General features: G+C 42.0%; 1 protein-coding gene across 1 annotated transcript in view; it reads right to left on the reverse strand.

Annotated features, from left to right (window-relative positions):
* Positions 1-22,645, reverse strand: part of pdlim4 (PDZ and LIM domain 4) — a 38,315-nt gene extending 15,670 nt beyond the window's left edge. The window contains exons 1-3 of the mRNA XM_080483951.1: positions 22,317-22,645; positions 12,584-12,735; positions 4,053-4,134 (exon numbers count right to left, since the gene is read on the reverse strand). Of these exons, the coding sequence (XP_080340077.1) occupies positions 4,053-4,134; positions 12,584-12,735; positions 22,317-22,418 (336 nt within the window). The 5' untranslated portion in view covers positions 22,419-22,645. The remainder of the gene's footprint in view (positions 1-4,052; positions 4,135-12,583; positions 12,736-22,316) is intronic.
* Between the last annotated feature and the right edge of the window lie 1,167 nt (positions 22,646-23,812).

Raw genomic sequence — 23,812 nt, forward strand, 5'->3', positions numbered from 1 at the left:
AGATGTAAGATGAGACTGCCATTTACAAGACTGAGAGGCCTCTTTTTTTTGTTTTAAACCTGTCTTTGTCAATAGAAAGAAAAGCAGAGATTTATGATATGTGAGGAAAAGTGGGGCTTTTCTGTTGACCGCTACTTTAAAAGCTGTCATCGAATCCATTTCTGACATTAAGGAAATGCCTTTGAAATCTAAAATTCTAATCTATTACACATAACGTCACATCAAATTGTTGTGTAAAATTGTGATTAAATGTTTTGAAAGGTGGTTTTAAACATGTGGGTTTGAAGGGTTTTTAGTTTTTTTCTTGGACATTGTGGAGCTCCTCGCATAAAATATTACAGTGAAACTAAATACAAAGATGGGCACAACACTCCAAAACATACAAAAGTAAGAGCCTTCAATAGTAAACCAGGACTGCTGTTGACTCTAAAAAGTGTCTGCTGGTTTTAATAGACATTTATAAACATCATGCCATGCCAACAACAGGCAGGCCCTAACCTCCAATGAGGAAAGTAGCAAAAGTTAGGGAAAACAACTTTTTCCTTTGGTACCAAAAATAAAAGTCACTATCATTATTGTGCAAAAGTATGAAAAACACGGCATAAAAAAATGTAAACGCTATAAAACAAAATATCAAAAGACAATATAAATGGGCATCATGTTTGACACTTGTGGTATAGATTCTGGACAGTAACCAATATCAAATACAAACGGAACAAAACAATAGCCCACTAGAAATGTTATTTCAGTGGAGTTGAACTAAAGCTCTATATATATGTATATATGCAGTCAGTCTTTCTAAATGTCTAGTATTTCTTTTTAAACATCCTTAATTTTCTAATGCAACTTAATCGTTGGAGTGAAATTCTGAAGCTGTGTGAGGCATGGGGTCATGGGCTCTATTCCTTGGAAATAATCGGAGTGTCGCACTGATTTCACCAAACTGGTAAAAGGGACAATCCAAAAGTGTCTGGAAAAACAGTTACAACACACATCAGGGTTCACTCATACGTTCGGCGCTTGCAGGGCCAAAAATACAGCGTTCTTTCATCAACTTTTATGTGACTCTCCTGTGTTCCCGATGTGAAAGGAAACACCTCATAGCTTCCATGTGTCACTTCCCGTTCAGTAGCAAATTCCCATAAGTGAGACTGGAATTTCCAATGAGGCCAGTTGGTCATGAATAAAGAAGGGGGGGGGGGGGGGGGGGGGGGGGGGGGCTAAAGGATTCAGAGCTCATTAACGTGCTTCGGTCTGCACGAAAACAGTTAAGACGCTCCTCCACAAGTATTCTTAGTTAATGGTTCAATCTGTGAAAACACCCCTAAAAAATGCATGCGCAAGCTGGGACAGTCTGCGGTTTTTCCTGAAGGTTAGTTTTGTTTACACGTTGTTTTGTGTGTCCTTGTGTGCCCCCGGGGTCTGAGGCGTAATCCTGCTGGTCCAGGCGTACTTCAATCAGTCTGATTAAGGAGGGAACATGGATAATCATTTTGATTGGCACTTTCTTTCAAACATAATTGTGTCTCAGCACACAAAAGATTTATAAACATTTTCTTTTTTGCTGTCATATCCATTCGTGCTCACCCGTTGAGTCACTGTAGTCCAACCATATCACATCGCACAGTTTGGCTGAGCCAGTGTGTGAGCTGATGGAGGATATATTGTTTCCATTGTATCTGGGGAACAATCAGTATTGTCGTGTGTTCGGGCCATATTAAAATACACCAGGAAGCAAAGAAGTAGAGAGCTTTGTTTTTTTTTTTTGTTTTTTTTACGTGAACCCAGGGAGCGGATGTTTCCCCTTCTCATGCTAAGAAGAATCCACCTGAGCGTGACACTGAAGTGGTCTTCGCTTGATACTTTCTAGCCGTCATGGTTAACTTCGTTAAATGAGACGCCGGAGGACTTTTTTTTTTTTAGATCTCAGTGGGGAAGAAAGGAAGGACTGGACAAGCTACAGAGGAAAAAGAGGCTCATTGGGGAAGAGGAGGGCTGCTCTTGTGCTTCCAGCATGTACATCCCTTCTGTGTTATATGCCCTTGTGTTGCTGATGGTGCCTCTCACTCAGGTTTTGTGTTAATCAAAGCAAGATCAGAGCCCGCTGCTGATATTTTAAAATGACGGATGTAACAGTGCTCTGCAAGTTTGCTTGTGTATAAGTTATGTCTGTAATACTTATCCATTCATCTCCTATGTTGTCTAATCCAACAGGATCCTGGGGTGTTTGGAGCTGATCCCAGCTGACTATGTGCGAAAGGCGGATTACACCCGGGATGGTTCGTCAGTCCATCACAGAGCAAACACAGAGAGACAGACAGTCAAACACACTCACGTTTACACCCACAGAACCAACAATTAACCCCCAAAACAGGATTTCAAAAGTTAAGAGAAAACCTGAAGAAATGCTTGAACCCGCAGAACATGCAAAGAAAAGGCCCTCAAGTCATGACTCAAACAGAATCTCTCTCTCTGTGACATGACAGTGTCAGCTTCAAACATGCTCCTCTTGTGGTGTACCTCTCTAGCAGTGTATTGCCTACAGCCTTCACTGAAAGTAGTAAGATATTATAAGTACTGGACGAGATGGGATTTTTTTCATTTTAATGCAGGTTTTACATCTTTAGCGCTTAGAATTTAGTAATGTAATGTATTTAGAGCTCGTCAAACGATGGTTTAGTGTCGTCAGGTGTTATTTTCTGGCATCAGGCATAAAAAATGTACATTTGTCTAAATACAAATCCAAGATACCAAATAATATTGTTATTATTAAAAATTCCCAGAGAGGTTACTGAAGTCCAAGTTCAACCATGAGCCTGATAACCCAGATAAATTATGCAAAAACTCCCTCCATGTTCGTCTGTGCCTCTGAGTGGAGCCAATGGAGTTCACCTCAAATCATTGTGTACCTATTCGATTGATTTAGGCTGAGCTCCACTGTCACCGTGAGGGCTGAGAAGCAAACAGGTCAACCCTGTCTACCATAACACGATACTTGACAAATGGACAAACTCTCACATGTCTGAGGCACAATATGCTCATTGTCTGTCTCTTTCAGTCCCACAATCTCCACACACACACACACACACACACACACACACACACACACACACACACACACACACACACACACACACACACACACACACACACACACACACACACACACACACACACACACACACACACACACACACACACACACACACACACACACCTCCTATTCTCCCCATGCTCAGAGACCTGCTACCCTGCCAGCACTGGAAAGCTCGGAAAAGATCATCTGTGAAAGTTCATCATGCCTCGAATATCCTTTTTGGCAGCTCAGACGTTTGGAGAACAATCAAGATACTATTTCAAAACCATTCCAGTGAACAGTGGGATGCATTCTCTCATTTATAATCTTGAGAACGATAGTGTACATGCAGTTTTCAGATCTAGTGCTGAGCCCGTTACTATGGACTCTGTTTACAATATAAACAGACTGGGAAGACTCCGGTCTCACACCCAGTAAACCGTACTTTAAAGTTATGACCCCAGATGTGACTTAGCCTTTCTTGTGGCTGCTGTGGTTCATTGCTTGAATCCGTCATCCACAGCAGTAGATTTTTAAACACAAAAAAGTTGACCTAAGATCAGACAAGATAAATGTAATGCTCGAATGAAGCCACCGGCCACCTTGTCTTCAAGATGACCAATTGCAGAGTTTAATACTTATTGTTACGCTTGAGATTATATGCATTCTTAGTAAGGAGATAAAAGGCCGTTTGAAATACGTATTATTTGGGTAGAATGTGAAATTGTTAATGAATAGCAGAAAATCGATGTAATAAAAAACTGAGTGAAACTTCCAACATTTTCTGGGTGTGAGTCAACTTGCTTCTGTAATTCATGGGCTCGGACGGTACTCATGTTAGTGGGTACTTATTCAAGTCCTGCCCAATTTTGTGAGCAACTGTCAGTCAGGAATGCATTCTGACAGCATCCCCGTTGACGTGATTTTAAATGTAAAGAAACACCTGTGATTTGTGTTTCGGGAAAACAGCGGTTACCTGTGACTCAGGCTCCGTGTAGGGGCTTGTCTTGCCATCTTCGCTAACTGTTGGCGACCACACTCTGTCTCCTGAACCCGATCTGAAAGACAATATCCATGAGAGAAATAGAAAGTCAGATAAATCATCAGTCATCTAACACTCAAGCGGTGATGCACGCCACCGTTTTTGCTGAGAAACATGGATTTTCTTTTTTTTTTTTTTTTTTTTTGAGCTGACAGGATTTTCCACCAAACGTCTGCTTTACAAAGTATATTTGCTAATTATAGTGTAAATGTCTGAAAAGGAACAAAAAAGTGAAAGTTGACACTGTCTACTTTCGCCCTCCTTAGAAAAACTATTTGCCGGGAAAGATGACAAGTTTTTTCTCACTGTTAAAAACTGAGAGCAGCACAAGTCTCCAATATGGCGAAGCTGCAGGTCGCACACGGAAGGTGCACTGTGGCACCTGGCACAATTTTGGCCGCAGACCTTTTTAAATCCTAGATGTTGCAACGTGGGGCCTCCATTATTACGTCGTCACTTTGCCGCTTTTCTGTTCCTTTGGCCACCCGTGATAGAAATTAACCTGTCCAGACTGGGAACTCCCCACAGAAGCTTGTGAACATACCCGGAACCAGTCATCTCGCCATCGCAATTCAGGCCCGGTCAAATTTACTCAACTGGAACTTTCTCTTGTGTCTAAAAATTCAACTTTCGCCTGTTGCTTTATAGCCAGTATCTCACTCACTAACATCTCTCTGCCATGGCACTTATCAGTGGTCATAATGTTGTGGCTGAGTCATTTTCGATAAGGCCGATAAATAGATGTGGATTTGCTTCGTTTACATTTAGAAGCAGATAAAACTGCCGATGCAAAGATAAAGGCATGATCTGACTAGCGTGGTAATTCCTTCCTGTGGATCCCTCTTCTGATAACTTAGATTTTAAATGTCCTCTGGTATCCAATAAAAAAAATCTCTTTTGATGGGATTTTGGAATGTGTTCTTTGTTGCAAAAGTGAGCCTAACAGTGGTGTAACAGTTAAAATCCTTCCCTCAGAGTGAGAACATTCTCATTTTGCCTCAGTGCGCTTGGAGTTTGCATGTTCTCCCAGTTTGTCAATGTTCTTTTTTTTTCTCCTGTGTACTCCAGAGTCTTCCCACAGCCCAGGCTATTCGGTTACTACACAGTTCCCATACTTGTGCAAGTCAGTGTGTGTGATTGTTTAACCATTATTAGCTGGGATGGGTTCCAGCGCCCCGCGACCCTAAAGTGGATATAGGGGTATAAAAGATGGAGAATGTTGCCATAGCATTGGCTGTTCTACGGGAAAGCATTCCAACTTTCAAAAGGGTAACACAGGGGATATCATGAACAGTAACTAAAGGACTGCATGTGTGGAAGGCAATATTTAGTTTTTTTTTCCTTCACCCTCCTACACTATTCATCTCCACCTCCGCCCAGTGCAACATAAAAAGGAGTGTGTGCACAGGCATTCATTTGTTGACCCCATAGGGGTTGGGAGCTGAGTCTCAAGAGATGAGGTCACTGGCTCGCAGCTGGCACAGCGTTGGCGAGGCTGAGGCAATGCTTCAGATATGAAACACGGAGGTGTTGCTATCAAGGACGCTCTTATGAGACGGGTGTCTGGCAGATGAGCAACAGCTACTGCGTAGGATACCCCCTCCCCCTCCGCCAAACCCCCCGCGATTCAGGGACAGAAAGTCTTCATGCGTCGAGATTGTTTGGTTGTCATGGTTACCACACAAACAGCCTATTGAGAGGGACGAAAGTTCAGTCTGAAGTGGTCTATTTGAAGTGACGTCTTGGAAGGGGAAGACAGAAAGACGGAATTTACCATCCATTTATCCAAATGGACTTCTGAATACAGAAGCATGAGTGGAAACTGTGAGCGCTGTGACCAGTTTAAGATCAACAGCATTACATTATTTTGCTGTAAGACATTTATTGATGGATGCCCTTGTGGATAAAAGACATGTTACATTGGCTCACTGAAAGAGCAGACTGTTTTGGAGAATTTTAAATCAGGCATGACATAAATAGCAACAGCTGACAGGAATAATCTGCAGCGCACAGGTTTGATTAACGACTTCCGATCGCATGGTCATTTTCTTTTTCACTTCCAGTACTGAGTCACTCAGTGATTATCCATGGCTGTCAAAGATCCAACGTCAGGCAAAACAGCTGCTGCACATACAATGACCTGTTGATTGTCGTGCGAACCTCATTTTTCTTTACTCTGCTTTTCCACTCTACTGTACATACCCAATCCAAGAAAGACAGAAGAAAAAACACACAAAAAAAGCTTTTGCCTGAGTAGCAAAACGTGAGTGGAAATACCAGTTCATATCAGATATCTGATGTACTAATGAGATCACCATAATCTGATATTCTTCAGACTGAGTCTCTGAACTTTGTCTCACTTCTACTTTCAATTTGTTTTACATTCTTTGAGCGAGCGTTGTCTTTGAGTTCAAAACCTACCCTCAAATTTATAAACTTGGCAAAAGTAAGTTTATTGAGATTAGAAACTAGTTCTGTGTTCCAACGTACAGATTTACAAATGTGAAATATCTAATGAGTGAAATAAGTCAAAATCCTAATGGACAAAAGTACAAAAAAAAAAGAGGAAATATAGAGAGAGGAAGACAAAAATAGAAAATGAAAGTCACAGGTCATCACAAAGACTTTTCCTATTCTTTCCTTTGGTCACATTTTCCCCAGGCTGACCTCCTGCTGCCAGGTTTAATTTCCTGATTGTGCAGATCTGGGTTCTGGAGCGGGGGATGAGTTTATTTTGGCAGGACAGGATCACCATGTTGGAGGAGGAGCATGGGACAGAAAACATAGTACCCTCAAATTAAGATGCGGCTGATCAGAGTCCATTTCAGGGTTCACTTAAAAGGCTTGCCTCGCTGCAACACCCTGTCAAAGGGAACTTTAAAAAGGCCGTTTTTGGCCTCCTATCATACACCAGAGAGCACAGTGAAGCTGCTCCTACGGAGTTTAAACGTCTGTAGGAGAAAACAATAACCTTTTAAGAGCTGTTGTGAAAGTCTTGCAGGGCAGACCTGAGGGGGAATCACATGAAGGAATTTCCATTGGGGTGATAGGAAGATCATTGTAAGCAGGTGAAAAAAAAAAGAAGAAGGATTAACCCCTCGCCCTCGCTCTGCATCGCAGCCTCCCATGTACCGTTGACCTTGCAGTCATAACCGCAAAAAAAAGAACCTTTAGGGGGAGCATGAGGGAGTGATGAAACGAAGGGATCAGAAGGCCTCAGAGCCGGTGGAGGGTGGAGGGGCGCGCCTAAGACGCTTCGTTTTTTGTTTGTGTCCCATCTGGACTCCTGTGCTCTTATGGGAACCCATGCGGCCTCACACATGATTCCTCAGCAGTGAGTCACAGGTCGTGGAGTCAAAGTGAGTCAAACGGGGGCAAATTCAACACGAAGAGGATCAAACTCCGTGTCTTCTCACTGTCAGATTTTTCTCTCATTCTTTCCAAAGCCGCTCCGCTCACATGTGCGCTCAGACGTTACATTAAACATCACTCGGACTAAATCTTGGCCCTTATTGCTTGCTAGTGCATGGCTAACATTACCTGTCAGTGAACCTTTGGATCGATTTGTTATGTCAATCTGTTGTTACATCTACTTTTATGATAAGCATATGTATCGAAATACAAGGGGGAAAAAAAAGACTTTGCTTTGATATTCGTCCACTTGAAAATGTCTACTGCCAACCCAGTAAAATGGATTTGAAATGCATCTGTGAAGTTCCAATGAAAACTTAATTGTGAGGCCAGTGGACTATGTTCGAAAAATCACAGTACTGTTTCTGCAAACTGCTGTATTCCAAACTTCATTCACCCCAAAAGTACTGAAAGAGAAGCCAAACAAATACCAGCAAGAGGACGGAAACAAAACTATATGCATGCGAGGAACTTTTGGGGAACTTTGATCAATCTTTGAAGCTCTGGGCCAAATCCTTGACTTAATCCAACTTTATCTATTCTACAACAAATAGGATTGACATGATGACAACAGCAAGTATATATTTCACTTTTTTTTTTTTTTTCATTGGAGAACAAGCTGCAGCCTGAGTAAAACACAGCGAAAGCAATATGACTCATTTTTCAGCACATTTAACTTGCCACCCCAAAGCGACTGTTTCCAAAGAGCCTGACCGGTGGTGGAATAACATCCAAACCGCCACCATGTGTCTCCAGGCCAGTGAAGCCACATGGAAATCCAGAGAGAGGAAGTCACCATGGATGGAAGTGCATGAATGGTGATAACAAAGAGGCTGAAGAGAAGCGCAAGAAGGACCGACAGATGGAAGGAGTGAGGAGATAGTTCCACAGCTGCTGAAAGTATTCAGAGACTTTGTTTAGGTCTCAGGATATACAGACCAATCAAAGCAGACATGACACACTACAATATGGGCCCAGTATGTCCGTCCAGATCTTGACATTACAGTGAACCTGGACATTTTTCAGACATTTTTTCCTTCCCGGTGTGACGACATAGCTCCATTTGAAGACCGACGCCAGGAACAGAAAGGTTTGAAAGGCCTGCATCAGTGGGAAAGCCTGATGGAAAATGGAAATAAGTGTTGACCTCAAAGTATGTTTTTTGTTTCCATGTCCATATCTTAGCATCTTTCTCTATTCGTTTTTCCACCGCTCTTTCTCTTTCAGCACAGGACCATGGCGTGAGATATGATATATGATACAGAGCACCATGCAGCTGGGAATGAACTTCAACTGGTCAGGTTTACTGTCAGACATGGTCACTGCATGGAGCTGCTGAACTGTACAGGCAGTGACAACTTACTTTCCAGGGTATACCCTGCTTTTGCCCATAGCCTCAGTCAGCTGAGATCAGCTCCAGCCCCACGAAGCTTAGGTTAAATGGATGGATGTTATCTCAAAACAATTTTTTTGTCAAACCAGATTTTCTAAAATGAAAGAAAAACGTAATCTGTAGGTCAACTGGGCAAAAAGAAGTGGTTATTCAGGTTGCAATAAATGCTTTATTGTCGATATTTTAATGTGGATTTCTTCTTGAAGGTCTTCTCTTTATTCATCTTTCATGAGAACGAAGCCAGAATCCCCCTGATGCCGCTAACACCATTTTCTGAATTATATGTGGTTTATGAAAGTTAAAAATGTGGACCCATTACAAAGAAACATTCTTGTGTTACACAAGACGTCAAACTCGGTGTACTGTAATTTTGGTTCACAGCAGACGTGTAGACTCATATATTTGTCCGTCGGCAGCAGCACAAAATTACAGGTCTCCCATTTCTTGTGACTGTTTGGTGTATTTTATGGCAACGTGCTTTTAATGAGGGCAGAGAACTGCTGCACTCTAAAATATTATATTTTAGTGAGTCAGCATGGGTTCTCCATGTTCTGCCCCAAGTAGCTTGACTCCAAAATCAATGGTTGCAGTTGAATAATCATCAATTATTTCTTAAGCCCGTGAAGTGAAGAGGGTTCTGAATGAACTGCAAAGCCCACATTTTACATCTCCTTTAATCGATAGCACACAGACTTAATCAAAGCATTTGAACATGTCCACGTCACTGTCCTTATAAATAATAAGTTAGGGCTTGAAAGTTATTTGCCATCCACAGAACGTCTCATCATGTGCCTGCTTGTTCACAGCAAACAATCTCTGGTTGAGTGTTGAAACGTTTGAAAAGAATTGAGCCTTTAGTTTCTGTGGGATTTGTTACAAATAGTGTGAGGTTCTTTTCCTGTTGATGACTTTGAGAGCTTGACTCTTATTTGTTTGCGTGATCACTCATAGTGACCGTTGCTGTGTATTAAGACACGACTTCCTGTTCAGCATATTCTCTGGGAATAAGTTACAGAGCACTCAATGTTTAGGAAAATGGGTGAAATATTTTTACTGACTGGCTACTGGCCGACAACTGCCATGTGTTAATTTGATACCCCACCCCCGAAGAATGAAAAGAAAAGAGGTCTTGTAATTTCAGCTCGTTTTTTTGTGTCATTCAGCAAGGACGTTCAGTTATTTCAAAACTTGATCTGAAGAAGGAAAAGGAAAATGAGCTTAACTGCATTTACTATTTAATTGAATTTCCAGCAACGCACAAGTCAGAAAAGATTGGCTGCAAAACTGCATTTTAGGCAAAGGAAAGCCCATGTGGATTTTTCACTTGGTCTATCTGATTCACTGCTCCTCTACTTGGCTCTAACTTCCTTTATTTTTCAATCTCTCACTCTTGCTTTCGCTCCATCATTGTTCTCCTTCCCTCCTCTTTCTAATAATCCCAACCACTTTAGACCAACTCTGGTCCACTCTCAAAACTCTCTCTTGTCTTCTCATCTTGTCTCGATCCCCAAAATGCCCCCTAACTTTAAAATCCATCTTTGTTTTATTTGTACCACTTTGACTCTACCTCTCCTCCTCTTCACCAGCAGTTCACTTCAGCTCTGTAGCCAGAGGTGCATACCTCTCTCCCAGATATGCCTTATATTCCTCCTGCCAAGCAGCGGGGCAGCCTGCACTCTCATTATTCAACCAATACACTGCAGAAAGGTCACATTCCTGCAACTAATTTTGCCCAGCCTCTTGTTATGCTGCCATGCTTTAACTGTTTTATCAGTTCAAAAGGGAAACGAGAGCCGTGGTAAACAACAAGGATATATCTGATCCTTTTAACATCAATCAGGAGAGTGCTGAATAGCAACGTTGGCGCTGTATAAAAGTCAATAAAATTTTATTCTCAATGACGAAAAAATGTTGTGTACACACTGACTAACACTAAACCACTCACCAAAACAGTTTCACCCTCACCCATTACACAGCCTCGCTGACTAGCATTGCTCATAACCACATTGCATCGAGTGAAATTACTGTCGGAGTCACAGGGTTTCCAAACACCGAACACGCTCTCTTAAAACTACATGGGAAATGTGTGAGAAATTATGCACAAGAAGGCTTTCATCTCACCAGCAAGGCATCGGAGCCAATATAAGTGTAATCGCTCTCTAACAATGTGGTGAAGAAAAAGCAGCGAAAGAATGAAAGTGCAGCAAGAGATCAGCTAATGCTTGCTAACGGGTTTCATGCTATAAGCATCACTTGCTTCTGCTTTTCATCACGCGAAATGAGGTGTTGGCATTTCACTTTAAGCTGGTTCGACCACTTCAGGGGGGGAAATTCAAGCTGAGTTTGGGAACATTAAGATGCGAGAAGTGGAGTGTGGGACGGCTCTTATTTGTGCTCCTTCAGTTATAGAGGAGCTCCTCCAGTCTTTGCAATGAATACTACTTTATGTATACTTAAAGAAATTTATAATCCTCAAGTGGACAAATAGCTGCTGAGCCACTTGTCTTGATATATGAGTGAATGGTTCCTACTGCAAAGAGGAGGTGGAGGGGGCTCTTGCATGCAAGAGTGCACATGATAAAATATTAATACAACACAGAGGCAGAAAAGCCTTTTGGGGTTCTGGCATGTGAATGCTTTCCTGCTCCGATGGATCTGATCGTCCTCCTGGAGGGATCCTCGTTCGCGATGTGTTTTCAGGTCAACCTTTTGCTCCAAAGCCATTATGGGAGAGATACAGAAAGATCGAGGGAGAAGATCTTGAGCATGCTGCCGTATAAGGAGCGAGCTGAAAGCAGTTGGCAGCTGTCACTTGTAACTGAGGCTAAAACCACACAGTGTTCTTCTTCGAAGCGGACAGGATTCAGAGGCCGCCAGATTCGCTCTACACTTTCCAATATTCTGGAAACCCAAAGCAACCATCTAATAGAGATGTGGGAAGGGAACGGCATTTCAGTTTTTCCCTTGGTCACAACCCATTAACCAGCCGTGACCCTTTTCCTTTCACACCCCCTTGTCATTAAATGTTTGGATGGATGGTTTCCATTCTGCTACGCAGACAGAAACATGCTCCCCTGTCCTCTGTTTAAGGTCAGCCAATAGTAGAAATGAAACAATGCCGCAATCTGATGCGCAGAATACAATTTCCCATCTAATGAACTAGTAAAACCTTCAATATTGACCAGGGGAGTCCATTTAGAAAAGGTCACTGTCTGACTCACTGTACGTGCAAGCCTCATTAATTTTGACGGCGCTCCACGGGAGCTGCGAGAGGATCATTTAAACCGTTGTAAACCTGTCATTTGTCACTATGACTCAACCGTGCCAGGCTAAACAGAAATAGAAACAATGTGTTTTCATGGACAAGAGGCTGCAAATGTCCTGAGTCATGTAGGATTTGTCAAAATTTTTCAACTCATTTCACTTAATGAGGCTGACACTTAAAAAAAAAAAAAGGCAGCTTCTGCTGAGGGTCACAGCAGTGACTGATTAATAAATCACAATACTATTGCGTAATATCAGTTATTCTGAATGTGTGTTTGAAACTCTTCATAACTAACATTGGTCTTGCACAATGCGTGATACCATACATCGCCATATCATTGGCACGCAAGATGAAAACTGGCATTACTTGGGTGTGGTCCGATTCAAGTTACAGTACCTGCAGATGCTGAGTGTGAGCTGCTGAGTGCAGGTTTTGATCCGGTTCTGAGCCTCCATGTGTGTCATGACTTCTGTTCTGTCGCCGTTGATAGCCAGGATGGTGTCGCCCGGGCACAGGTCACCTTGGGCCGCCTTGCTGCCAGGCGTTACCTAAAGGCAACACAAGCAATAATCAGAGCTTGCCCCCAAAAAAAGAAATAGAGAGATTGGTGTCAAACTATCAGCAGGGAAAAAAGGCGAAAAGAATGACAGGAAAAAAAGAAAGAAAGCTTTGGCGTGGGAGTGTCAATATAGAAGCCAAATTCAACAAAGGAACCTCCTTTTGATTTATGTAATATTGCCTTAGGCAGCACTCTGGGTTCGCTAAACTCAGCAACAATGACACTTGGAAGTGAGAGGCCACTCGGAGATTGGAGGTGCTGAAATATCAGGAGAAAATAGAAATGTTTCTTTTCTATCGCTGGCCTTTTGAAATTGAGTACAATCCAACCGTATGCAATTTTATGATCATCTAAAAACTATATTGGAGTAAATCCATTGTCACTGGTTTAAGAGTTCAGGGATCGGCTACTTTAAGCCTTGAACCTCAACAACTCTTGCGAGCAGCAACTTTGCTAGTATTTGCTCAATATGCTCTTTTCCTCTTGAGGATATTTGTCACCTTTTGTTTTTCGGGATGTCATGAAACGGATGTCCACATTGCTTTAATCGAGAGGATTAACTCAGCGGTCAAACAGAGGTGGTCGGTCTTTTCCATGATCTTTCATTCCTGAAACATGCTGATCTGTGGACATTTGAGCCCCATGGAGAGACGTAGGAGTGAGGTGGAAAGGATGAGGGGGGGGAAGACTTATGCCCCAGTGGGTCGGTTTCACCTTCACAGACATACCAAGTAACATATGATATCAATTTTCCATTATTACACACACACATACATACATCAATGTCCCAGCTATTTCCACGCCTGCCTCTGACTGATCTTACACACTTGGTGGACATAAATTGAAAGAAAGCGCCAATTATTTCTGTAAAAGGAAATATCCAACAGCAATGAAACACAAACCAAATGAAAACTGAGCAATTGTCACTGAACTCCATGAGCTGTCCAGCAATGATATAAATGACTACTTGTTTGTATTTTTCCATTCATTAAAATGTGAAGAGATCATCGACAGCTGGATGCAATTTCTGCAGTCACAGTGGTTTTGGAGGGAATATTGAGGAATAATCTGTGACATTTTTATATCACCTAGAGAGCTACAGTTTCTTTTTTTTTTTCTTTTTTTGCCATTTGTGATTAATAGCCATCGTATGGTCTTAAACTTTTTAAGAGTAGATACAGAGGTACAAGCACTGACAGTAAATCAGTGATGGCTGCACATACAACAGAAACCAGCACTTTAGTTTCTCTGGCAGAACTTTCTCCATTAACTAAAAATATAAGGTCAAAATTCCAAATCTTGAATTTTCAGTCCAGTTAAGAGGTGATATTTAGTCCAATCATTAAAAAAAATTGGGGAAAACGGTCTAATTTGCATCTTTTTTTAACAACTATTCATAAACTCATGTTCACAGAGCGAAAAGCCAGAAATGACTACCTGCATGCATGCATTTTCTCATTAATGAACTGCTCGTATGTCAAGTTTTGGTGATTCATCTTTGTCTTTTTCAGATGTGGCACTTTTCAAACTCATCCATCTTCATAGCAGAACACTCACAGCCAGATCCCCCACTGTCTTTTGAAAGCCTTACCACCTTAAGAAATGCACTTATGGATGCCCCGTGCCCGGAAGATTAAAAAAAACGTCTGTTGAAATAGCACTGACTTCACAAACAGATATTAGCAATCCTATCCAACATAAATGAAGTTAACGTGTTGAAAAAATAAACAAAAGCCCAGAGATGAGACACAGGGTCTGTTTGTGCAAGAATTGCTAAGTGGGAAGAGCCTCTTAAGAGCAAAGGCACACAAGTTCACGGTCCATGAAGCACTAATAGCTGAGTCGTGTGGTTCAGATGTGGAATTCCTAATTTACAGCCTTTGACCGCCCAAACGTCCCTGACTCAGTTCCGGTAAACTGAGGTCCCTCTGTGTGAGTGTGTGTGTGTGTGTGTGTGTGTGTGTGTGTGTGTGTGTGTGTGTGTGTGTGTGTGTGTGTGTGTGTGTGTGTGGGTCTCTGGAAAACAACAAATCCACCTAAACTCAGTTTAAAACCTTGGATAAACAACCAAACAAGTATAAACTGAACCAGGTAAATGAAAGACTGAGTCTTCTAATGGGGGGGAAAAGAGCATGAATCAAGACGATCTGGGGGTGGGAAATGTAACAGATTCATGTTTGTCCAAGCCGGTGTTGACAGACACTGAGTGCAGGTTATAGTTTGACCTCGTCATTTAGCACGACCTCCCCGGTGTGAAGGCATGTCAGATGTTTGTTTGTCTCTTGGGTCTGTGCCTGGGTTGTGTCACGGTGGAAGAAAATCCCCCCCCCCCCCCCCCCCCCACACACACACACACAGTGACTAACATCACCTAAGGGTCAGACCATAAAGATTAGTGCATGATTCACACACACACGCACACACGGCGGTATGCCATGCACCACATCGGCATGCCTGAGGTCGTCTCTATAGGACACTTCAAAACATCTGCAGGGAAATGTAAAGCAAATGTAGAGTTATGCATCAAGACATAATCATAATCTGCCGTATTTACACTGAGCACCTTAAGGAGGATTAAGATGTTTTTGCTTTTGTTTTTTAAATTAGGGCTTTGCTCTAAGACATGGACAAACAGCTTGTTTATCCCAGATTTTTTTTAAAGTCTTGTGCATACTGAACCCTTGTGGTAACAAAAGCTTTGGAAAGTGGCAGTCTTCTGACATCTTTTGAAAACAAACCCAGTGTGTGACTGCTGCTAATGAAGAGCTGAAATGGAAAAAAAAGCTGTTGTGAGCGACGAAAAGTGGTTTTTAAACCACTGTGGGCAGAAATAAAAGGCAGAAATTCAACAAAAGGATTCAACCTTAGCAACGTAGCCCCATATGGTATGAATTCAAAAAACATCCTCAACAAGTAAACTTACTTTCAATTACAAAACAAAGAAAAGCTTTTTTTTAATATATATTTACCAGGATCCTGTTTCTAGGAAATACAGTCAGATGAGTACATTGACTTTTGAGCAGCACTCATGTGGCAGTGATAACTGGTGATGAGTTGAGTTCATTAAGTCCATACAAAGTGATCATTGTGCTAACAGAAGCAGGAAATATTTGTTTCCTTCTCTACAACTGCATGATAACTGGTTCATGCAAATACTACAACTGATGCTATGAGATGTTACACGTTTTACAATGGGATAAGATCATATAAGGTGTATAAGGTATTAAGAGTGACAACCGTGATTGAGCATGAAAAATAAACTTCAGCAACCAGCTATTAGGAAATCTGAGCAGCCCACTTCCATGTGGCTCTAACTCAACAAATAGTGACACTGTTAAATGCGAACAGATAGAGCGGTTAGCCAATGACACAGCCTCACGTCTCGCAGCGACACGGCGGGGCACACTGAGGCTCAGTGTGGTTTCACTCACGACGTGCATATGTGCGGGCGACCGGCGAAGGAGATATCATCTTGTGGACACATGCACAACGCACAGTAGGAGATATAAAACAGCTTGAACACTTTCGCTGCGCTGTGACGCCCGCATTCACACAAGGCATCACAGCTATCTCACTGTTCTTTTCTTTTCTCTAAATCAAGATGGAAACGATTAAATGTGCTCATTCCTGAAAAGTTGAACTATGAGGGATAATTGTGTTGCAGTTATATGACATACTGTATCTAGTCTCGTCTCTATTAGTACTCAAATCTGCATGCACACTGAAGAGGAGAAAAGTGGCTTTATTGTCTCCTCAAAGAAATGTGTTTGAAACCTTTGAAGATGCATTGTCATCCAGATCATGAACTAAACACACAGACATATACGGCAGAACCTTCCAGAACTATTCCAGCATCATGATCTGCTGTAACAGTTGGAACAAAAGAGATCCTGTAATAGAGACTTGGTGGAGTCCAGATCAGATTCACAGTAATAGAGCCACTTAAATGGTCCTGTCAAAACAGTTGTGTTTAATTCATTCATTTATTTAAAAGAAAACTAACATTCAAACTAGGATTGTTATCTAAATCTCTTGTGACCTACAAATCAACACGACGCGGCCAATTCCTTGTGAGTTTCTTGCTTCACGTCCCTCTCAAAGTATGTTTTCATGTAATCCAGAAAGACACATTCTGCTGGGTGGGAGTGTCGAGTCTCTCATCTCAGCAACACGGGGAGTAGTTCCTGGCAGCGCGTCAGTCGGCTTTGTTTACTTGTTGGACCTGAGATAGCAACCATGTTTATGACCTTGGTGGTGTTTTGGAAAGCCAAACCATGGCCTGGGGTGCGAGGATGTGACTGATGTGAGCTACTCACAGCCAAGATGACCAAGACTGCTGATTATGATCTAACTGGGGTCAGACTTAAGTGTTTGTAATGCATTCATGTACAGCTGAATAGATCATTATATCGTTACACACCAGTATTAGTCATGTGCGAGTGTGTCGCAATCCTTGTAAATCTGATTTGTAATAAGACAGTCAAGCAATTGGTCATGTGTATCACAATATGCATAAAAGTTGCTCAAAACCTTGGAAATGCAATGACAGTTATAGGACCATTAGAGGAATTGTGTTTAATAATGGAACATGTTTGATGTTGATACTATTCCTCTGTGTATCAGCCCTGTATGACGTGGGAATCTTCTTTTGCTGGTACTCTGGCTTTAGCCCAGTGTGTCACCTTGCAGCCTTTCCGAACTTGTTTACACAACAACGCTTCAAGTGATAGCGCATTGTTTTCACTGTTTTGTTCCAGAAAAGCTTTGCCTGAAAATGGTCGTTAAACAATGTCCGTTTACACGGAAACGGGACAAACAATATAGTTTTCATGTAAAGCTTCCATTTGGCACTGTTATTTGTTTTCACAATGAAACCACACACCCATGCGTGTAACTATAAACGTTAACAATGGCGAGGACACGGACACTCGTATGGACAGACGACGAAGTGGGATTGCTATTACGGGTCACTCTCAATGATAAAACAACCAAGTGAAGTACAATGCGGACTGGGAGCAATGACACTCTGGAGGCTGCCATTGTTTGTTATTGTCCATCTACTCACCCATGTGCAGAAGAACTATTTCTATTTTTATTGGCCCTGAGCACCGTTGTCATTTAAACGGACCCCCAAATGTTTTTTCTTCTCCACTTGAAGACAATGTTGTGTAAACAGGGCTTGGATAGGTGGACAGACAGGGGACACATAGTGAATTTCACCGGCATTTAAGCCAATTTCTTAAAGTTACATGTGTTCAGAACCAGAAGATCAGATCTGGCTAAGACCCCAGTGATGCTCCAAGAGTTCATAAATACGTCAATCACTGGCTGTATCACCAGCCTCACACATCAGATAACCAGATGAGCAGGAAATGCTCAGCAGCAACCCAAGGACTCGCATTGTTCCCTCTTGCCTGGCTGCTTCAAGATCTAACCATCTTCACTGACAACAGGAAATTCTTTTAGAGTGCCAGCTGTTATCTTGCGCTCAGTTTGTTGTGGAGATGCGGCATACTGTATGTAATTCCAGGCTGGAGTTCGAAAGCAGAACAGAGAGCAGCGTAAAAAGCAGACTATTATAACCAGCAGCGTCCGAGAAACAAGCCATGTGGCTTTAGGTCACATGTCCTGTCTCTGGTATGTGGTAAAGACAGACAGACCTACACTGAGAGATTAAAGGGTACCAAGGACATTGAGTTCATTGGACGTAAAACTGCAAAAGCACTCGAACGTATATGTTCCTAATTTATGTTCTGTCATTCAGCTACGCTTTTTAAACGAGCATAGAAAATCGTGAAACTGTAAGTCTCGTGGTTATATTTATCAAATTCCTGAAATAGCGGTGGAAAATGTTGATTTGTGGCAACAGTATAGCACATGAGAGACGAGGAAAGAAAATGCACACATGAAGCCCGCGAGTGATTTCCACTCTCTCTCTTTCTCAGTCACTTCATTTAAACTCACAAACATCAACCAGCAAGAGAGAAAATGAGCAGCTCTCTGGTAACACATTAGTCTGCATGCCTGACGGTGGACCTTGAGCCCTCTGAAAGGCCATAAGAAACAAAACCATGAAGACGAATGTAAGTTGATTCTCTGCTGCGTCCAATGATCTACAGATGCTCTGGAAAGAACTGTTAAAATAAAGATCTTTGACATAACAAGATCCAGCTTTCGGTCCTATAGTGTTGATCCTGTTTTAGTGGAATTGCATTTTCTATTCAGGTTTGTCTTTCATGATTGTAAACTACCATTTTCAAAATAAAATATTCTATGTATGGCTATAACGTTTGGGGTATTATGAATCTCTTTTTGAACGGCTTCATCTTCGAAAACTTTCTCTGCACTTTCTTTTCCAAATGATCCGTGCAAAGACCAAATTGGAATTCTGATTTGTGCGAAAGCAAGAGAATTGTGCACAGAAAGGTGTCGGAGGAGCCGTTGCACATTGATTTAGCTCAGCTCCGCTGATGATTATTTACACAGTCCACAGTTGTAAATTCTTGTCCACAGGGCGACTGTTTGCCAGTTGGCAGGTCTGACAAGTGTCCTGCGTCACCTTGTGCCTGGAAGTCACTTTGACACCGAATTACAAAAAGGCTTATGATACCGCTGTCATATTCAGCACCTCTACTCTAAATGCTTCAGCGGTTATGTCAGTGACTTTATAGGTTTCTGTTTCCCTGCGACTCAAGCTCTCTCATTCACGGGGGCATTTAACAAGCAAACCCACCATGCTCACGCAGGGAATGTGTTTCCAGAGTCAGAGAGACACGCCACTAACTGGCTTAAGGCCTAATGGGCTGGCAGAGAACTAATGGGCTTATCCTGGAACATTATCACCTTAAGCAAACAACCAGCTGCTGCCATCGGAACTTGTTTTCTGGTATTTACAACTTTCGCTGTCCTGAAGTGCAGGTGTTTCATGGCATGCACCATGCAGAAAAAACGTGGATGACCTTGGGGTGGTGATCGTTCAGCAACGCATGCAAAACATTATGCAAAAGATTGCAAAACTAAAGCAGTATTTGATGATATCAGCTTTTCAAAGCCAGCAAACACAGCAGCTTGCATTGGCTTGTGTTAACCTGACATGGTGCTAAAATGCCACCAAACGTAGCGTTTCGGATCATTTTGGAAGACGCGCTTCCTCTCCAAGTACATTCCGACTATTCGGAATCTCTTATCGTCGTTTTGGGCCAGCACTGTGCTGGAAGAATGTACCATACGCATAGTGAATTGCCATTTTAGGAGATACTCCAATATATCAGCAGCAATGAATCACATAATACTTGTCAACAGTCCCCAGGTGGTGAGGATAGAGGATGTCTTTTCCACATTACTATGTCTTACTCACTTCTTCTCAAATTTGATTCCTTCACTCACATAAATCAGAATGTCTAACATAAGGATTAAGCAATTATCCAAATCAGCCAGTAATACACATTTTGGACTGTCTGCTTATGTTTCCTAACAACATGAGTCAAGCTGGACATGGAGTCTGCTCTGTGATGGCTGGTAGAAAGCTAGAAAAAAAAAAAAGTCTTTAAAAGGCAGTGTAGTACGGGGTCTTACTGCCAAAACACTGTGTGTTTATGAAGCTGACATGACATATTTTACTAAATATGCTTGCATCTCAACAGCTGCTTCCTTGTCTAATTTACAAGCCAAGATTTTTATGTTCGCCAGAAAAAAATCCCTGTTTACTTCTACAAGCAGCTCTTCCGAATGTAAGTGCAAGCTATTATTTTACTTTTTTTTTTATTACCCCTGTTGCTATATAATTGTCAGCTAAGTGTAACCTCTGCTTCATTTCATTGATGCCGTCATCACTATGCAACGTTCACAATATGAAACACTTCCCCTTTGCATTGCTATGGCGTTCACATTGGCAGCTATGCACGTAGACACAGGTTGAGTTGGTGACAAACTGTGATCAGTTGTACACAAAATGTTTGGTCATCTTAAAGTCGGCATTAAAAGCAAGAGGGATTCTATGGGCTGCTCACTGTGCATCAGCTGGAAACTCAGCACCCATGCTAAGGGAGAGAAGAAACTTTAATATGAAGATGAAACCCAAACATATATATACAGTATATTGTTTTGTGCCATAAAAAGTTGGTTTTATGTTGTTCCAAAGTGATGGAGTGTTAGGTTTGCTCGTATCACGGTTTTATAGCCACACTTCAGTGTGATATGGCGAGTCCAAGGTGCCAAGTTAACAACTGAGTCCTGCTAATGTGAGGGTGAAACCATAAACTGGCAGATGTAAGTCTGTCGAGACTTTTGACTCTTGCACTAACTCTGAATCACAGTATGCCTCAACATTGCATCACAACTTTTTCATTGGTAGGTGTAAAAAAAAAAAAACAGGCAGTCTTTTGGGTGACCTGCACCGGTTTGTTGTCGTCTATCAAAGTCATTAAAAGCCTGCTGTAAATGTAGAAACTACACCTCGGGTTTGAAGGGCCTGTATTTAAAGGGTCGGCTTGGGACTGGTGATACAGCTGAGCGCAACACCTGGAATCCCTCAGCAGCACCAAGGAGCTCTGATGAAAAACAAATGTCAGCGCCTCCCCCTCTGTCCCCTCCGCAAGCCCTGCAGAAAGACCAGGCTGTGTTTACCCTGGCTAGGATGAACTATTGGCTACTGCCAGATCCACTGCCAGCGCACTGACTCTTGACCCATATTCAGAGGGTAAGGAAAGTTCAGAAAGATTTGTGAACACCACCTCCACTATTTTTTTGCTACTATTCCTATTAACGATTTATCACAGTCTGGTTACAGTAACCATATCCCTTGATGTCATTGTCAGATGTGGCATGTGTTTTAAAGATATGAGGTCAAGTTCAGTCCATCAATACTGATAGAAACTATATAGAATAGAAAAGAATTGATAAAGTTGATTTCGGACATGTGGGAACAAATTAAATTAATCAAAACAACAAAACAAACTAAAAACACAAAAAAACAAGAGGGCAAAGTAAAGCTAAAAATAAATAAGTAAATAAATAAATAAATAAATAATGACCCAACATAACTTAAAAGGAGTCGGAAGAAGCTTAAGCGTATTTGCCCCTCCCCCTTCTCCTTCTTAGCCATCAGTCACTCAACATCCTTGTGGTTAGTTATGTATTTATTTACAAACAAATATAGATCTCCAAATTAACAACGAAAATATTAAATATAGTATATAAATAAATAATCAAATAATAAATCATTTTTGACACTATAGAATAAAAATCTATTGTGATTTTGACTAGTTTAAGAAAGTCATTTAATCAAATCTATGAAGCACTTCTTGGATACGGTTAAGATGATTTGGGGGCTTTGGTGCTGTGTGCCACACATCCCTGGCTGTCAAACTGAGGTGTTTTTCATCTCTTCTAGTTGTAAATGGTGTCCTAAAATCACACAGTTTATCGCAAATCTACAAGGCAACGTTCATACAAGTAATTCTACTTCGATAGAAGTCGGCTGGGAATCGAACCGGCAACCTCACGATCGAAGGGTAACACCTCTACCAACTGAGTCAAAGCAAACGCTACATGATAAGGTGCAGTTCCTACCCTGGAGACGGTTAACGGCGTGCTGAAATCTCGTCCTCCCACCAGGCGAAACCCCCACGGAGAGGGTCCCTTCAGCGTCACGGTGCGGGGAAAGTTCGCCATATGAGCTGCGATGGGGGGGGGGCCTGGGGGGACGGGGGTGGGGGACCGGCAGATGACAGGCAGGATGAGTCGGGGGGTGGGGATGGGGTGGGGGAATAAAGTCCGCAGCTCCTCGGTTTAATAGAAAATTGCAGAGTGAACTCGGATTAAACACACACACTCCCTCTGCGCAGCTGCTAGGCAACGCTGTCCCGGCTCTGAAAACTTTTCTCCTCTCGCTCCGAATCAAGTTTAAATAACCAAGCCGCCCCTGACGTGTGAGAGGACGGGCCGCCCAGCCCGCCTCCCTCCAGCCGGCCCGGAGGGAGGGAGGGAAGGAAGGGAGGGAGGGGATGAGGCTGCTCCGACTCTAAAAAAAAATCCCTTCTTTGGGACAATCTGCAGGTGTAAATATGAGAGAGAGCACACACGTGATCAAACTACTGATTTCCTCTCAGGATTCATTCACCTTTTTTTTTTTTTTTTTTTTTAAAAGCTCCTTCAATGAACAAAAGTTAGGATTGTTTTGTTGAGATCACTGTATGCAATCTGAATTACAAAGTTACTTTTCTTGATTTGCTCTCACTTGATCACGCTTCAAAGTGTAATTACACCAAACCAGGTGTGTCAAACATAAGGCACGTGTGCCAAAACTGGCCAGCCGGAGGCTGCAATCCGGCCAACTGCCACCCGCCAATAAAAAATGTAAAATATTCCAAAGAAAGCATTGAATTTTAGCGGATTTAACGCAACACTGAGACCCAAGCTGAGATATCGATGACGCTCCCAATTATTGGCTTTATTACATCTAAAATGGTCACATTTTCCACGTCATTGTCGTTATTACATCGTTGGCGGCGTTTAGCATCGTGTACCACCTCGCAAAATTGAACAAAACACTTATGTCTCGGACCTCAATACCATAGTGGTAATTTTTCATGTGGCCCTTTGAGAAAATGAGTTGCCCACTGCTGCTCAAAGCCATGCTGTAAAGGTGGGTTTGTAAAAACATCTATGCAAAAGGCTGCGAAATTTAACAGTTATAGATGGTTTTTTTCAAACTTCTCAATGTATTTTGCATCATTAAAATATACTTTACGTGGAGACTGCAGTAAGTTCTGGTCCTAATAGTTCAGGTTTGGAACAAAATACACACTTTTTTTTTAAACATACAGTCTGTGCCATGCCAAAGAAAAACTTTCAAGGTTGTTATGACAATATTTTCCTTGTACGGCACACTCAAGATGAAATTGAACTAACTGTGGCCGCTGAATTAAAATGAATGACGGCCCTGCCTTAAAAGTTAGTCTCAACCGCAACTTTATTTGTTGTACACTTATTGTTTGGTTTAGCTTGTGTATCAAAGAGCTCACATTTCAAACTTGCCTCTGCGCTGCTGACTTTGACATTGAATA

This window comes from Lipophrys pholis (assembly GCF_963383615.2).
Source record: "Lipophrys pholis genome assembly, chromosome: 16".
NCBI lineage: Eukaryota > Metazoa > Chordata > Actinopteri > Blenniiformes > Blenniidae > Lipophrys > Lipophrys pholis.